The sequence below is a fragment of the Suncus etruscus genome, chromosome 14, assembly GCF_024139225.1.
Source record: "Suncus etruscus isolate mSunEtr1 chromosome 14, mSunEtr1.pri.cur, whole genome shotgun sequence".
Taxonomy (NCBI): domain Eukaryota; kingdom Metazoa; phylum Chordata; class Mammalia; order Eulipotyphla; family Soricidae; genus Suncus; species Suncus etruscus.
Window position 1 is genome coordinate 86693451 of NC_064861.1, and position 14870 is coordinate 86708320.

Here is a 14870-nt window from a genome sequence, read left to right on the forward strand (position 1 = left end):
ACACTTTTCCAGATTTCCCGAAAGAAAAGAATGCATATCCACTAAGATTTATGAGTTCCATGGGCTCTGAGAAGCTGGACTGCCAGACGGGAGAAATAGACAGTTGCACTGGGTGGACAGTTCAGCATGACAGGATTTTAATTAATGCCCCAGGATTTTAATTCATCTTTCTGACACTACAGATCTGCTCTGGGGCCAAAGCGATAGTACATCAAATAGTAGAGCTGATCCAGGCTCAATTCCAGGCACCACATATTGTTTCCTGAACCTGCCAGAAGTGATTTTTGAGCGCAGAGCCAGAAGTAAACCCTGATCACCGCTGGGCACAACTCAAAAAAAAAAACCCAAAAACAAACTAACAAAAACTCTGCTCTGTCCTTAAGATGAGTGCTCTGTCCTTAAGATGAGTGTGTCTTGGGTAGGTAAGCTCCAAGACGTGAGTTCCAATGTGGCACCAACCTGGGGGCTGGAGGCCTTGAAGAGAAGCCGAGGAGTTTGCTAAGCTCAGGAGAATTTTGTCTGGTCCTGGGGCCTGGGGGAGTGATGGGGTGACAGAAGCTTAATATTGGGGTCTGCCCTGTCCTAGGCCGAGCAGCGCCTCCCAGTGGTCGGTACTCACACGTGGCAGCTGTGCTGGGAGGCAGTGTCCTGTTGGTGGCTGGCGGATACAGTGGCCAACCCCGGGGGGACTTGATGGCCTACAAGGTGCCCCCCTTCGTGTTCCAGGCACCTGCTCCCGATGTGAGCACGGGGACGATTCGGGGTGGGGGTGCCAGGGTGTAGGTCCCAGAGTCCCCACAGCTGAGGGAGAGAGTGGTGGGTGTGTGGGCCACACGGCTCTGAGACCACTTTGGTCCGCAGGTACCAGAGAAAGTAGGGAGGTCCCCAGGGCAGAGGGAGAATAGTGGGGTCCTCTTGAGATTGTCATGGGGGCACCAGATTTGAGGGGTATCTGCACACACATCTCTCCTCAGTATCACCTGGACTATTGCTCCATGTACACGGACCACAGCGTGTGCTCTCGAGACCCTGAGTGCAGCTGGTGTGAGGGGGCCTGTCAGGCTGCGCCCCCTCCTGGGACCCCTTCGGGTGCTGTGAGTGATGAGCCTGGCCCTGGCCTCAGATCCATCTCAGTCTCCCTTAACACAGATAACACCCTGGGGGTGGGGGGTAGCAGCTCTTGCTTATGATGTCAAAATGTTCAAGATGATGCTCATCTTGTCCCTTGGGATCCCTATGACTTTCTCACCCTATTCTAGATCCCTCAGTATCTTTCACCCTTTACCTCTTCCTCTTCCCAGATCCGCTTTTGATTCTCCCCTGTCCTGATTCCTCCTGCCCAAGCCTCCTCTCCCCTAACCCTTCCACAACCCCTCCCATGACCCGGTCTCCTCCTGCCTCCGCAGTGTCCAGCTGCCAGCTGCCTGGGCCTGGGCCGCCTGCTGGGGGACTGCCAGGCCTGTCTGGCCTTCAGCAGCTCCACTGCTCCACCAAGGGGCCCTGGTGCCCTGGGCTGGTGTGTGCACAACGAGAGCTGCCTCCCACGGCCTGGTGAGTGAGTACCCTGCCTGGGCGCAGGCTGGTGGTAGTGCCCTCTGACTGCCCCTCTGACCCGCCCCCATCTGATCACGCAGATCTGCCCCAACCCTACCCACCCCCAGTGATTCCATCCCTTCAACATCACCCACCCTTGATCCCATCTTTGCCTCACAGAGCAAGCTCGCTGCCGAGGGGAGCAGATCTCCGGCACCGTGGGCTGGTGGGGGCCCATGCCCGTCTTTGTCACATCCCTGGAGGCTTGTGTCACCCAGAGCTTCTTGCCTGGTCTGCACTTGCTCACCTTCCAGCAGCCGCCCAACGCCTCCCAGCCTGACAAGGTGGAGTGCTGGGGAAGGGCCCCTGTGGGGTGGGGGGTTTCACGCTCCAAATGGGTCACTAGCTGGGTTGACCTTGAGAGTCTTCATGTTCAAGGGTCAAGTTTAACTTACTTTTTTTTTTTTTGAGGGGGGCCTACATGACAGTGCTCAGCACTTCTTTTGGCCCTGTCTCTGGGATCACTAAGGTGGGGCTCAGGGAATAATATGAGGTGCCAGGGTTGAAACCCAGGCTGGCCACATGCCAAGGGGAATACCCCACCTGCTGTACTGTCACTGCAGCCCCATGCTATTAGTTTCTTAATGCATCCTGGCAATAGACTAATTTATTTTCCCCCTTCCCCTTTCTATTGCCTCTCTCCCTGTAGTACCCAGGTACCCAGGGCTGGCTCCTGTCCCTGTTCTCAAGGATAACTTATGTTGTGTCTTAAGGAACTATATGTGGGTGCAGAGTATGGAAATCAGGTCATAAAGAGAGCACCTTACCCTCTGCACCATCTCTCTGGCCCTCTCCTTACAGCAGGGGTCTCAAACTCAATTTACCTGGGGGCCGCAGGAGGCAAAGTTGGGGTGATCCTTGAGTGCGAAGTCAGTAGTAAGCCTTGAACATTGGGGAATGTGACCCAAACTAAAACAAAACAAAACAAAAAAAGATTCCTCTAGGACAGGGCCACAAAATGTTGTACGGAGGGCTGCAAACGGCCCGCGGGCCACAAGTTTGAGACCCCTACTTTACAGCTATGTAATATTCCTTTTAAGTTTAAACTCCATGGGAGGATGCTTTTGTTTGCCATTCACGAAGATGTGGATGTCCCTGTTCTTTAAAAAAAAATTTTTTTTTCTACACTCAGCAGTGCTCAGAGGTCCCTCCTGGCTCTGCATTTAGGAATTATTCCTGGTGGTGCTCAGGGGACAATAGGGGATGCTAGGGACTGAACCCACTTTGGCTGCGTACAAGGCAAACTACTAACCCACTGTACTATCTCTCTGCCCCCAACCTGGCTTTATTCTTTTGCAGTGGTTAAAACTTGTGCTAGCAAAGCAGTGGTCCCTGACAGTTCAAGTAGTATCCAGACTCTAAGGGTTAGGTTGGGGATATGGGGTTCTAGGGTCAGAGTCCTAGAGGGGTCTGAGCCATGGTGTTGAGAAACGGAACTGATCCTGGGCTGGCCCCTTGTTGTCTGAATGGGAGACGTGACTTCCCCCCAGTGACCCTGGACAAGCATTTAGCAGCCTCTAGGCCCTATGAAGTCCCCTCATCTTTTCCGGACCCTCCTACATGCCCCCCTTCCTGGCTGTCACAGGTCTTGATCGTCCGCAGCACAACCATCACGCTGACCCCCAGCCCTGAGACTGACGTGTCGCTGGTGTATCGTGGCTTCATCCACCCGCTGCTGCCGGGAGGGCCCGGCGGGCCAGGGGCGGAGGACGTGGCCGTGTGGGCCCGGGCCCAGCGCCTGCACGTCCTGGCCCGCATGGCCCGTGGCCCTGATAGTGAAAGCATGGTAAGGGGGCCTGTCGCATTTGGGGGTGCTGTTTGTCATCATTGTGGGGAGCACTGGAGGGATGAGTCCTGAGTGGAGAAATTAGACTTCCTTTCCCCCTGAGTTTTCTGGTATGAACAGGTTTTTGGGGGACTTTGAGAAAGCTGCCCCTTTCTATTTCTCAAGAGAAACTTCTGAGGAGGTGGGCTTCCCTGGGAGGTTTAGGGGCATTTGGCCTCTAGGGAACCCTGTGGCTTACCCTCTTCCCTGGAGAAGGTGGATGCTAAGAACATCCACCTTGTAGCTTTTTGGAGGTTGCAGGGGGAGCTGGGTGGAAATTCCGGAGGCCCCATCTGTCCCTTGTGTCACCCCAGGAAGAGGTGGGGCGCTGGGTGGCTCAGCAGGAGAAGGAGACAAGGAGGCTGCAGCGTCCCGGCTCCACGCGTCTCTTTCCACTGTCCGGCCGTGGCCACAAGTATGCAGTGGAGATCCGGGGGCAGCTCAATGGCTCAGCGGGCCCTGGGCACAGCGAGCTCACCCTGCTCTGGGACCGGACCGGTGTGCCAGGCGGCAGTGTGAGTCCCCAGGTCCCTACTTTGGCTTCCTGGTCCCAACCGCATGCCCCTCTGAGGATCTGAACACAGCTTCTGTTTGAACCTTTTATACCCAACATCTGACCTGATCCTCTCTTCAGTGTCATGGAGCCTGGGGCTGCTGCTGGCAGCTCTGTGCCTGGTAGTGGCCCAGGACTGGACCCAGTGGGCCTAGGGTCAGGCGATTAAACTCTTGGCTCATGGCATAGAACTCTGGGCTTTGCACCTGCTAGGTCTTCGTCCCAGCCTTTTGAATTATTTCCCAGGCTCCTGGTCCCATATTCTAGCCCCTACCCACTCCTGCCCCACTGCAGCATCAGCTTCTTTTTTTTTTTTTGGTTTTTAGGGCCACACCCATTTGATGCTCAGGGGTTACTCCTGGCTAAGCACTCAGAAATTGCCCCTGGCTTGGGGGGACCATAAGGGATGTCGGGGGATCGAACTGAGGTCCTTCCTTGGCTAGTGCTTGTAAGGCAGACACCTTACCTCTAGCGCCACCTCACCGGCCCCAGCATCAGCTTCTTATATCTAAATTGTTCATTTTGTTCTGGAACACACACTCTTTCCAGCCCTGCACTTCCTGCTTTTTAAAAAAACTTTATTTGAGGCAATGTGATTAACAGTGCTGTTCCTGCTAGGGGTTTAAGCACATAGTACTCCAACCCCCTGCACCCTCCACCATTGTCTCTGGACCCCAGCACCCCCCCACACCCCCCAAACCATCCCTGGCCTTTGATCTCTGCTTTCTAGATCCTTCTTCAGTTCCGTTTTGTTGCTGTGTTCTGAACCCCAGCGTGCTCTGCGCCTGCCTTGTCCGAGGTGGCTCTGAGCCCTGAGCCTTTGTCTCTAGACTCTGCCTTGCCTTTGGCTTCCCAGGAGATCTCCTTCTTCTTCCTGGAGCCCTACCGCTCCTTGGCCTGTGCCTCCTATACCTCCTGCCTCGGCTGCCTGGCCGACCAGGGCTGCGGCTGGTGCCTGAGCACTGCCACCTGTCACCTGCGTCAGAGTGGGGTGCACTGCGGGGCCGGAGCTGGTGGGGCCCTGCTGGTGCTGGTGCCTGCCCTGTGCCCCCTCTGTGAAGAGCACCGTGACTGCCATGCCTGCACTCAGGTACCCACCGGGTGGCACTCAGCTCTTCCATGGGAAACCAGTGGGAACTTTGTGATGGGCGGAGAGCTATCCTTTTTTGAGTAGTTTTGGGGTCACCCTCAGAGGTTCTGGGATGGCTGGCTCCTGGTAATACTTGGGGGACCAGTAATAGGGTCGATTGAACCAGGACCATCACAAGACCATCCCTTTGAGCTAGAGTTGTAGGAGAGAGCCAGAGTTGTTGAGAGAGTTGTGGGGCACAGAGGATAGGATTGGGGTGCGTGTCCCTGGCTGTCAGAACTGTACCCTTGTTGGGGCCAGAAAAGTCCAACTCAGCACTTTTGTGGTCTCAGGCAACATGAATATCGCTCATGTTGGTGCCTCTCTGGTGCCAGGGGTGGGATATATGGCCTCAGGCATGCAAAGCAAACACTGCCCCTATGAGCTATATCACGTCAACCCCAGGAGATGGTCTTTAGCTCTGTGTTCAGATGCCTTGACCAGCTCCATCTCCTGCCATTGGGTATCTTCTTTCCTGTGCCCGCCCATTCTCACTCCTGGGCCAATCAATGAGGGCTGAGGGTGACCCTTGTGTGGCCCCTCCTACTGCTGTTGCAAGGATTGAATCAGGCAGAGCTAGGCCCCCCAGAAAAAGGGAGTCTCCTATCCAGAGAAGCAGGTGAATGCTAGGCAGGTGGAGCCCAAGGATGACATGAACCTAAGCAGGCAATCTGGGGCATGTACCTGGGTGTAAGGGTGGGCTTGGAGGGATGGCGTGGGCTTACCTCTTGCCCAGCAGAAGCTGAGCTGAGGGGCGTTTCCTCCTCCAACCCACCAGGACCCCTTCTGCGAATGGCACCAGAGCACCAGCCGCAAAGGGGACGCCGCGTGCAGTCGGCGGGGCCGGGGCCGGGATGCCCTGAAGAGCCCAGAGGAGTGTCCCCCACTTTGCAGCCAGTAAGCAGGGCTGGGCCAGGGAGCCCAGAGTGGGGTGCTGGGGTCGACTGTGCTGTGACCCTGTGCACATCCCCCCCGACCCCCCAGGCGCCTGACCTGTGCCGACTGCCTGGCCAACTCCAGCCAGTGCGCCTGGTGCCAGTCCACTCACACATGCTTTCTGTTCGCTGCTTACCTGGCCCGCTACCCCCATGGCGGCTGCCGTGGCTGGGATGACAGGTGCGTGTGGGCTGGGGGCGGCGGGGAGTGGGGGTAGAGAAGGGGACCGCTGAATCTCCTCGCGCTGACCCTGCCCACCTTGGACTCTCTCAGCGTGCATTCCGAGCCCCGCTGCAGGAGTTGCGAGCGATTTCTCACCTGCCACGAGTGTCTGCAGAGCCACGAGTGCGGCTGGTGTGGCAATGAGGATAATCCCACTCTGGGCCGGTAAGGGGCGAGGAAGGTAGGGGGCTGAGGGATGGGAGGTGGCAAGGAGGCAGGGGGGGTGCAGTGAGGGTCTGGGACTCCCCCAGACTTGTCGCCTCTCACAGACCCAAACTAACAGCCTTGTATTTTGTTTCTCTGCCTATGCTCCCCACTCCCCACCTCTGACCTGGTCTTATCCCTGTCCCCTCCCTGTACCCGTGTGTCCTCTCTCTTCACTCTTTCTTGCCCATCACCCACCTCATGTCTTTCCTTTTGTCCCTGCTTCTCTCTGGCCTCTGGTATTCACATCCCAGGTGCCTCCCCGGGGACTTTTCGGGGCCCCTAGGTGGGGGTAACTGTTCCCAGTGGGTAGGAGAGGGCCTGGGGCTGTCGGTGGCCCTTCCTGCCCGCTGGGCATATGCCCGCTGTCCCGACGTGGATGAGTGCCGCCTGGGGCTGGCACGGTGCCACCCGCGGGCCACCTGCCTCAACACGCCCCTCAGCTATGAGTGCCACTGCCAGCGGGGCTACCAGGGTGACGGCGTCACCTACTGCAACCGCACGTGAGTGACCCGGCTCCCCCTGTGCCTGGAGGGCACCCCTGGTGGGGCGCTGGCTTGTAGGGCCTTTGTGGAACCATTGTCCCCAGTGGGCTAGGAGTCATGGGGATCCCACTCAGAACTGTGGATCACTCTGGACGGGACTGAATCTTGGACACTAGTGTTGCCATGGAGATGGAGGTCAGCTGAGAGGGAGTTTCCACAGAGAAGGTGTCAACATGGGGGTTACCATGGAGACAGAAGCCCAGGCCCCCTAAGGAACAGGTCTTGGATGGTGAATGAATTGGTGGGGAGTGGGGGTCCCGGCCCTGCTCCCACCTGGACCCTCCCCCAGGTGTTTAGACGACTGTGGCCATGGGGTGTGTAGTGGACCCCCTGACTTCATCTGTGTGTGTGACCTGGGCTGGACTTCTGACCTGCCGCCCCCCACGCCGGCGCCAGGGCCTCCACCACCCCGCTGTTCCCGGGACTGCGGCTGCAACTTTCATAGCCACTGCCACAGGCGGGGCCCTGGCTTCTGTGAGGAGTGTCAGGGTGAGTACTGTCCTCACCGTTCCTATGTTCCTCTCTCTGCTCCGAGCCCAGATTTTAGGGACCCCCACTGTGGTGGGAATCTGTTCTGTCAGGGTTCCCCCACAACCCCTATCCATATAGTTTGGGCCTTGCCACCTTTATGTGAGGGTGAAGGCTGGGGGCCCCACAGGTTGGGGCTGCCCCTCATCCCATGTCCTGCCTGCTGGGCTCCACAGACTGGACATGGGGGGAACACTGCGAGCAATGCCGGCCTGGCAGCTTTGGCAACGCCACAAGCTCTAGCGGCTGCCGGCCCTGCCAGTGCAACGGGCATGGGGACCCGCGGCGTGGCCACTGCGACAGCCTCAGCGGCCTCTGCTTCTGCCAGGACCATACTGAGGGAGCCCACTGCCAGCTCTGCTCCCCTGGCTACTATGGGGACCCCCGGTAAGCTAAGCTAGCAGCCAGCTGGGTTTGGGGGTGGCAGGGCCCTGGTGGCTGCTCTGATGTGCCTCTCCCTTTCTCCAGGGCTGGTGGTTCCTGTTTCCGGGAGTGTGGAGGTCGTGCCCTCCTCACCAACGTGTCCTCTGTGGCTTTGGGCTCTCGCCGGGTTGGGGGGCTGCTGCCCCCCGGGGGCAGTGCGGCCAGGGCTGGGCCCGGCCTGTCCTACTGTGTGTGGGTGGTCTCGGCCACTGAAGCGCTGCAGCCCTGCGTTCCTGGGACCCTCTGCCCGCCTCTCACCCTTACCTTCTCACCAGACAGCAGCACCCCCTGCACGGTGAGGTTGGGGACCCTCACCCAGTCTGAACTTGGAACCCTGGAGGTTTTATAGGTTTTATTCTCAGTCCTGCAGATCCCCCAGCTCTTTATTTCTAATGTGACAGAGAACTCCCCCTTAATTTCTGAGATTGCCTCCTGCTTCCTGGACTCTGATCCACTCATCCCCAGATTCTCAGATGCCCCTTCCCCAGTGGGAAATATTTAGACCTGGTGCCAGTTCTGAGAAAAGGGCTCTTGGTCCATTAGCCAAGTTGGCTGTGAGTGCCAGCCTCGGTGCTTTGGCCTAGCCCAGTGGCCTGCTGCAAGATATCTTCGCTGTTATCTTGGCTGGGTATTTGTGAATCCAAGAACAGTCCCCAGAATGAGAAATTACTTCCCATCCTCTTGTCCCCTTTCGGGGGAAGACCTTGGAAATATTTATCCGCAGCAAATAATAATCCACACAGACCAGAACGATAGGGTTTAAAAGATCGGGCAAGGAGAGCCAAAGAATCCTCCTGCAGCCAGCAGCTTTTCACAGAAGGACCCTCAACTCCTGTCCCTCCAGCTATTTATTCCCAACTCCACAGCGCCCCACCTGGAAGGGTTAGGTGGGGCAAAAGTCACAGAACAATCCTAAGGAGACACTTTTATATACAATTCCAAGAATCATCTTATGGAAACTTTTTCATATGCTACAGCCTGCCAGAATGTTCTAGTGGCTCATCCCCAGCCTTAGATGGCCTAAGCTCCTCTTCCCCCCAGAACCCTAGTCTACCTCTTTCTCATTCTCCCCTTTTCTCCTCCTCTACTTTGCTCCCCTGCAGCTGAGCTATGTCCTGGCCTTTGATGGATTCCCTCGCTTCCTGGATACAGGGGTCGTGCAGTCGGACCGGAGCCTCATTGCTGCCTTCTGTGGCCAGCGACGGGACAGGCCACTCACTGTGCAGGCCCTGTCTGGTAGGGGGGCTGGGGAAGGGGAGTGCTGGTCTGGGCTCTGGCCTGAGCTGGGCTCCGTTCACAGCCCAAAGCTGGGTCTAGTCTTCTCTGCAGATGTAGTTGCTAATTGACCGCCTTTCTGTTTCTTTATTTGGCTTTAGGGCCATACCCAGTAATGCCCAGGGGTTACACCTCGAATCAGGAATTACTCCTGGCAGTGCAGAGGGACCCTAGGGGATGTGGGCATGGAACCAGGTTGGCTGCATGCTAGGCATGTGGCCTCCACCCTGTGCAATTGCTCCATGGGCTGCCCTTCTGGGGAGAAGGCCGGAGGAACTTGTCTTTGAGGCACACAGGAACTTGGGAGCTCAGGAGGGGGTTGCCATCTCCCGGAGGAGGCCACACCTGCTGTTCTTCATGCTTCAGGCAGAGGATCAGGGTCACATAGGCATTAGTGCTGAGGTGAAGAAACCAGTTTGGTCTGATGCAGCCAGGCTGGTATCCTGGGTCAGCCATAGCAGTTCATGGGCCCAAGCGGTATTGCTTCTGCATTATAAGTCAGAGTGAGGGTGAGTTGAAGGAGGAATCAGAGTTAGGGTCTGGCTTCCCCAACTAGAGTTGCCCCTGCCTCTATCCCTTCAGTGAGCCCCTCACACTGAGACTCTACCATGTGCTGGTGAGAGAAGCCTGAGACAAGTACTGGAAAGTAGCCTTGTCAGAGACCTAGAAGTCTCACACCTGGGTCGCCTTTGGGGCCAGCAAGGTGGCCCAAAGAGCTAGAAATGAGGCTTTGCCTGAGGGTGCCCCAGGTTTGACATCTGAAACTATATGGTCCTCAAAGTTCTTCACCCCAGGGACACCCCTAGTCCCCAGCACAGCAGAGTAAACCCAGCACTGCCAGGTGTTGCCCCTAAATAAAACAAAACAAATACAGGGGCTGGAGTGATAGTACAGTGGGTAGGGTGTTTGCCTTGTACATGGCCACTCTGGGTTCTGTCCCCAGCACCCCATCTGACCCCCGAGTCCCACCAGCAGTGATTCCTGAGCAAAGAAGCAGCATCTCTGAACTCCGCCAGATGTGCTCCCCAACTTCCCAAAACAAAACAGTCTCACTACAAGCAGCATCCTGGTTTCCATGGAGACTGGCTGGGAAGATTTCTTTGTAGAGGTGAAATTCCACTCAAGGCCTGAAGGGGGCAGCGTATCGATGTTGGTTGTGCAATGCTCAGAGGCCGAGAAGATCCCGTGCAGGCCTATGGTTGAAAACCAAAAGGTGTTCAAGTGCAGTGATACAGCGCTACTTGGGCCTGGTGGGGCTGAGGACACCCTGGTATACTCGGGGGCTCATGCATTGCCAATAATTGAACTTGGAGCTCTGTGTATGCCAGCATGCGGTCCATCCTCTTGAGTTATCTCCCTGGCTCAGGAGTCACACCTTGGTTTTTACTTTTTTGTTGTTCAGGGGTGGCTCCCAGTGGTGCCCAGGAGACCATGCAGTTTAGGGTACATGGTAGGGCCTCCCCGAACTCAGGTTTCTGTATACAAAGCACATGCCTTAGCCCGCTGAGCATCTCCTGAGATTGAACCTGGGTTAGCTGTGTGCCAGACAAGGTACTTAACCGCTGTCCTATCTCTCCATCTCTGAAGAGTTGCATTTTTAAGGATCACTTGGGTTGCCAGGAAAGGCTGTGGGGAGAGCATTTCTGGGGTCCAGGCCAGCAATTGTGGAAGCTTCCCAGCTCAGCAGAGGGCACAGGAGAATCTTAGTTCTTCTTACCAGTGGGACTTGGCATGTGGATGAGGAAGAGGGTGTGTGGCAGGAAGCAATGACTGGCAGGGACGCTCAAGGGGCCGTGCTTCCCCATCTAACCCTGAGCCCTTGTTAAAGCTGGGGTGCAGCCATGCTCTGGTTGCCCAGGACATGGCATCACTAAAGGCTTGGTCTCTCCCTACAGGGCTCCTTGTGTTGCACTGGGAGGCCAATGGCTCATCGTCCTGGGGCTTTAATGCCTCCGTGGGCTCTGCTCGCTGCGGATTGGGGGGCCCCGGGAGCTGCCCTGTCCCCCAGGAGTGTGTGCCCCAGGACGACGCCGAGGGCGCAGGACTGTGCCGCTGTCCCCAGGGCTGGGCTGGCCCACACTGCCGCATGGCTCTGTGCCCAGAGAACTGCCACGCACAGAGTGGGGCAGGGACTTGTAACCAGGTAAGGAGGCAGGGTCAGCCAGGGCACGGGGTTGGTGGGGGACATCCCCCTTGAGCTGCCTCCTGTCCCCCCAGAGCCTTGGCGTGTGCATCTGTGCTGAGGGCTTTGGGGGCCCTGACTGTGCCACGAAGCTGGACGGCGGGCAGCTGGTATGGGAGACCCTCATGGACAGTCGTCTGTCAGCTGTGAGTGGAGCCTGCCTTCCCGACCCCTCCACACCTCACCTACCAGCAGTCCAGCTGCTCATGTGCTTCCCCTCTTATCCCTAGGACACAGCTAGCCGGTTCCTGCACCGCCTGGGGCACACCATGGTGGAGGGACCTGAGAGCACTTTGTGGATGTTTGGGGGCCTGGGCCTGCCCCAGGGGCTTCTGGGAAACCTGTACAGGTGAGGATTGCCCTGAGAGGTGGAGCTCCTGATAGTGGGGGAGTCCCCTTCAGCTGTCCTATGGGGCTGAGGTGTTGGTCACACAAGAATTTTCTTGGCCCAGAGAGGTAGTCCAGTGGGTACTTGCTTTGCAAGTGACAGATCTGGGTTCTGTCTCCAACATCTCATGTGATCCCCCGAGCACCTCCAAGAGCGAGCCCTGGAACTCAGAGCCAGGGATAAGCCCTAACCACCATTGGATGTACTGCGCTCAAAAGTCAAAGAAAGAAAGAAACTCTTTTCTCGGTGTAGGGGTGTCTATGCAGCAAAACCTTTACAGGGGAAGGATTCCCCAAAGGATGGGGGACACTTGTCACAGGAGGTTAGCTCAGGATCTGGGAGGTAACCCTCGGGGCTACTGCAAGGCTGTGTGTGTGGGCCCCAGGTACTCGGTGAGCGAGCGACGCTGGACACAGATGCTGGCAGGTGCCGAGGACGGGAGCCCAGGCCCTTCGCCCCGCTCCTTCCACGCTGCTGCCTATGTGCCCGCTGGCCGCGGTGCCATGTACCTGCTGGGGGGGCTCACAGCGGCCGGTGTCGCCCGGGACTTCTGGGTCCTCAATCTCACCACCCTGCAGTGGCGGCAGGAGAAGGTGAGAATCTCCCAACTGGACCTGCCAGCCTCGCCCCGCTCCTAGACTTGCACCCCATTGGCCAGCAGGGTCACGTGTCCAGGGGTGGCCTGCTCTGGTTGGTCAGTCTGGGCCATGCCCCCTTGCTACCCCAGTCCTGGCTGCCTATATGACTGCGAAGGTGGGATGCTATGGCCTGGGAAGCTTTCCTTTGATCCCCAGTACCTCTCCCTTAATACAAGAAGGCTGATCGTGCTCTGTGGGGACCCTGGCAGGGCAGGAGGCCCTGGGGCTGACTGTTGTGGTTTAACGGGAGAGAAAGGAACGCTGAGTTTTGTTCCTAACTGCTGCTCAATCCTGACCCCATTACCATCCTGTAGGCCCCCCAGAATGTGGAACTACCCGCAGTGGCTGGCCACACCCTGACTGCCCGCCGTGGCCTGTCCCTGATCCTGGTGGGCGGCTACTCCCCTGAAAATGGCTTCAACCAGCAGCTGCTTGAATACCAGCTGGCCAGCAGCACCTGGGTGTCGGGAGCCCAGAGTGGGACGCCCCCCACAGGTGGGCCCGGGCTGACAGCTGGACCTCGGGGCTGCTGCCACACCGGGGTGGGGTGGGGTGATCTTACCTCAGGCGTCATTGTGTCCGTCTTCCTCCAGCCCTTCCAGTTCTCAGGGTGCCATGTCTTCCGAATAAGCAGTCCACCCCCACCAGTAATGGGGCTCCTGTCTCCCCATTTCAGACCCCTCACCACTGACACTACTGCTCTTCTGCCACCTCTGGCTCACCAAGTTTTCTGCATGTCCTTCAGTGCCAACCAGGGGTGCAGTGTTGTGGGGTGTATGTCCTGAGAAGGGGAGCCCAGTAGAGTTGGAGATGTTCCTGACCATAGCTCTCTCCCTGTACTCCTCAGGTCTCTATGGCCATTCTGCAGTCTACCATGAGGCCACTGACTCTCTCTATGTGTTTGGGGGTTTCCGCTTCCACGTTGAGCTGGCAGCCCCATCACCTGAACTTTACTCTCTGCACTGCCCGGACCGCACCTGGAGCCTGCTGGCCCCTTCTCAGGGGGCAAAGGTCAGAAAAAGTCCAGACAGGGTTCTGGAGGGGCTGGGCTGTGGGCTCTCCACTTTACCCTTGTTCAGGGTGAACTCACCTCTGGATTTCTGCTTTCCCTACCTCCCAGTCCTTGACCCATGGCTTCCCTGGGATATCCCTTACACCCCTAATTTGAAGGAAAGGGTCCTTGATTGAGAGGTTATGAAAGGTCAGAAGCTGGTTCTGCTCCAGGTTGTGACCCTCGGGGTGCAGCCCTGAAAGCCCCCTTCTAGGTCTCCAGTATGAAATGGGAACAGGGGTGCATTATACTTCCTGCCTCAAGGCCACAAGAGTCAGCATTTGGGGGATGTGACACCTAAACTAGTCACAGGCCTAGAGACAGTTGACTTCTAGATTCCACACCCTTTCTAGGCCCTCCCTGAGGCCTGATCTCTGCCCATGATCATGGAGAAACATGATCATGATCATGCCAAGATCATGGGGAAACAGGGTTCTGTCTCGGGCGTTAGTGGCATGGCAGGTGTCTGGGAGTCGGGAAGGGGAGACAGTTGTGGGGCTGCTCTGAGGAAGGTGGGAGGCAGGAGGGGACACAGGCCCTGAGGTAAGGCGTTTCCCACTCTCACTGGCCATCCCTTTCACTCCCAGCCACGACCCCGGCTTTTCCATGCAGCAGCCCTGCTAGGGGACACCATGGTGGTCCTTGGAGGGCGTTCAGACCCAGACGAATTCAGCAGTGACGTGCTGCTTTATCAGGTCAACTGCAATGCCTGGCTCCTGCCTGACCTCACGCGTGAGTTCCCCTTGGCTCTCACTGTCCCTAGATCCCGTCCCACCCACCAGTAGTGCTGTCTCCACTCTGTGTCTCTTAGAGTGACTGAGTGGTCGAAGGTGCCAGACTCAAGTTCCCACTCCGTTGTCTCAGCCACCTCCAAGACCTCTTAGAAAAGTTCCTTTTCACTCTGATATGTTACTCAGAGCTATAACACAACACGTAAAGTGTTTGTCTTGCACGTGGCTGGCCTGAGTTCGATCCCTAGCATTCCATATGGTCCCCTGAGCCTACCAGAAATGATTTCTAACCTCAGAACCAGAAGTAACCCCTGAGCACTACCAGGTGAGGCTCAAAAACAAAACAAAAACAAAAAAAGACACTCATTGTAGGCTGGAAGGATATAAAGCACAGCAAGTAGGAGACCTGCCTTGCACACGCAGCTGACCCAAGTTCATTCCCCAACACCCCATCTGGCTCCCCAAGTTCTACCAAGAGTCATCTTTGAGAACAGAATCAGGAGCAATGGGTAAAAAATAAATCACCCGTTGCAGGGCTGGAGAGCAGGTAAGGCACTTGCCTCTGATCCCCAGTACCCCATACAATTCCCTGAGCATTGTCAGGAGTGATTACTGGTAACAGAACCAGAAGTTATCCCTGAGCATCA

General features: G+C 56.9%; 1 protein-coding gene across 1 annotated transcript in view; it reads left to right on the forward strand.

The window, feature by feature from the left end:
* Positions 1–14870, forward strand: part of MEGF8 (multiple EGF like domains 8) — a 36770-nt gene that overhangs the window by 12118 nt on the left and 9782 nt on the right. The window contains exons 9-30 of the mRNA XM_049787235.1: positions 587–741; positions 975–1094; positions 1407–1551; positions 1714–1877; positions 3179–3379; positions 3733–3933; positions 4828–5061; positions 5879–5997; positions 6085–6216; positions 6310–6423; positions 6717–6965; positions 7297–7496; positions 7712–7922; positions 8004–8253; positions 9062–9194; positions 11129–11376; positions 11451–11561; positions 11646–11764; positions 12189–12396; positions 12756–12936; positions 13289–13452; positions 14080–14224. Coding sequence (XP_049643192.1) covers positions 587–741; positions 975–1094; positions 1407–1551; positions 1714–1877; positions 3179–3379; positions 3733–3933; positions 4828–5061; positions 5879–5997; positions 6085–6216; positions 6310–6423; positions 6717–6965; positions 7297–7496; positions 7712–7922; positions 8004–8253; positions 9062–9194; positions 11129–11376; positions 11451–11561; positions 11646–11764; positions 12189–12396; positions 12756–12936; positions 13289–13452; positions 14080–14224 — 3804 coding nt within the window. The remainder of the gene's footprint in view (positions 1–586; positions 742–974; positions 1095–1406; positions 1552–1713; positions 1878–3178; positions 3380–3732; positions 3934–4827; positions 5062–5878; positions 5998–6084; positions 6217–6309; positions 6424–6716; positions 6966–7296; positions 7497–7711; positions 7923–8003; positions 8254–9061; positions 9195–11128; positions 11377–11450; positions 11562–11645; positions 11765–12188; positions 12397–12755; positions 12937–13288; positions 13453–14079; positions 14225–14870) is intronic.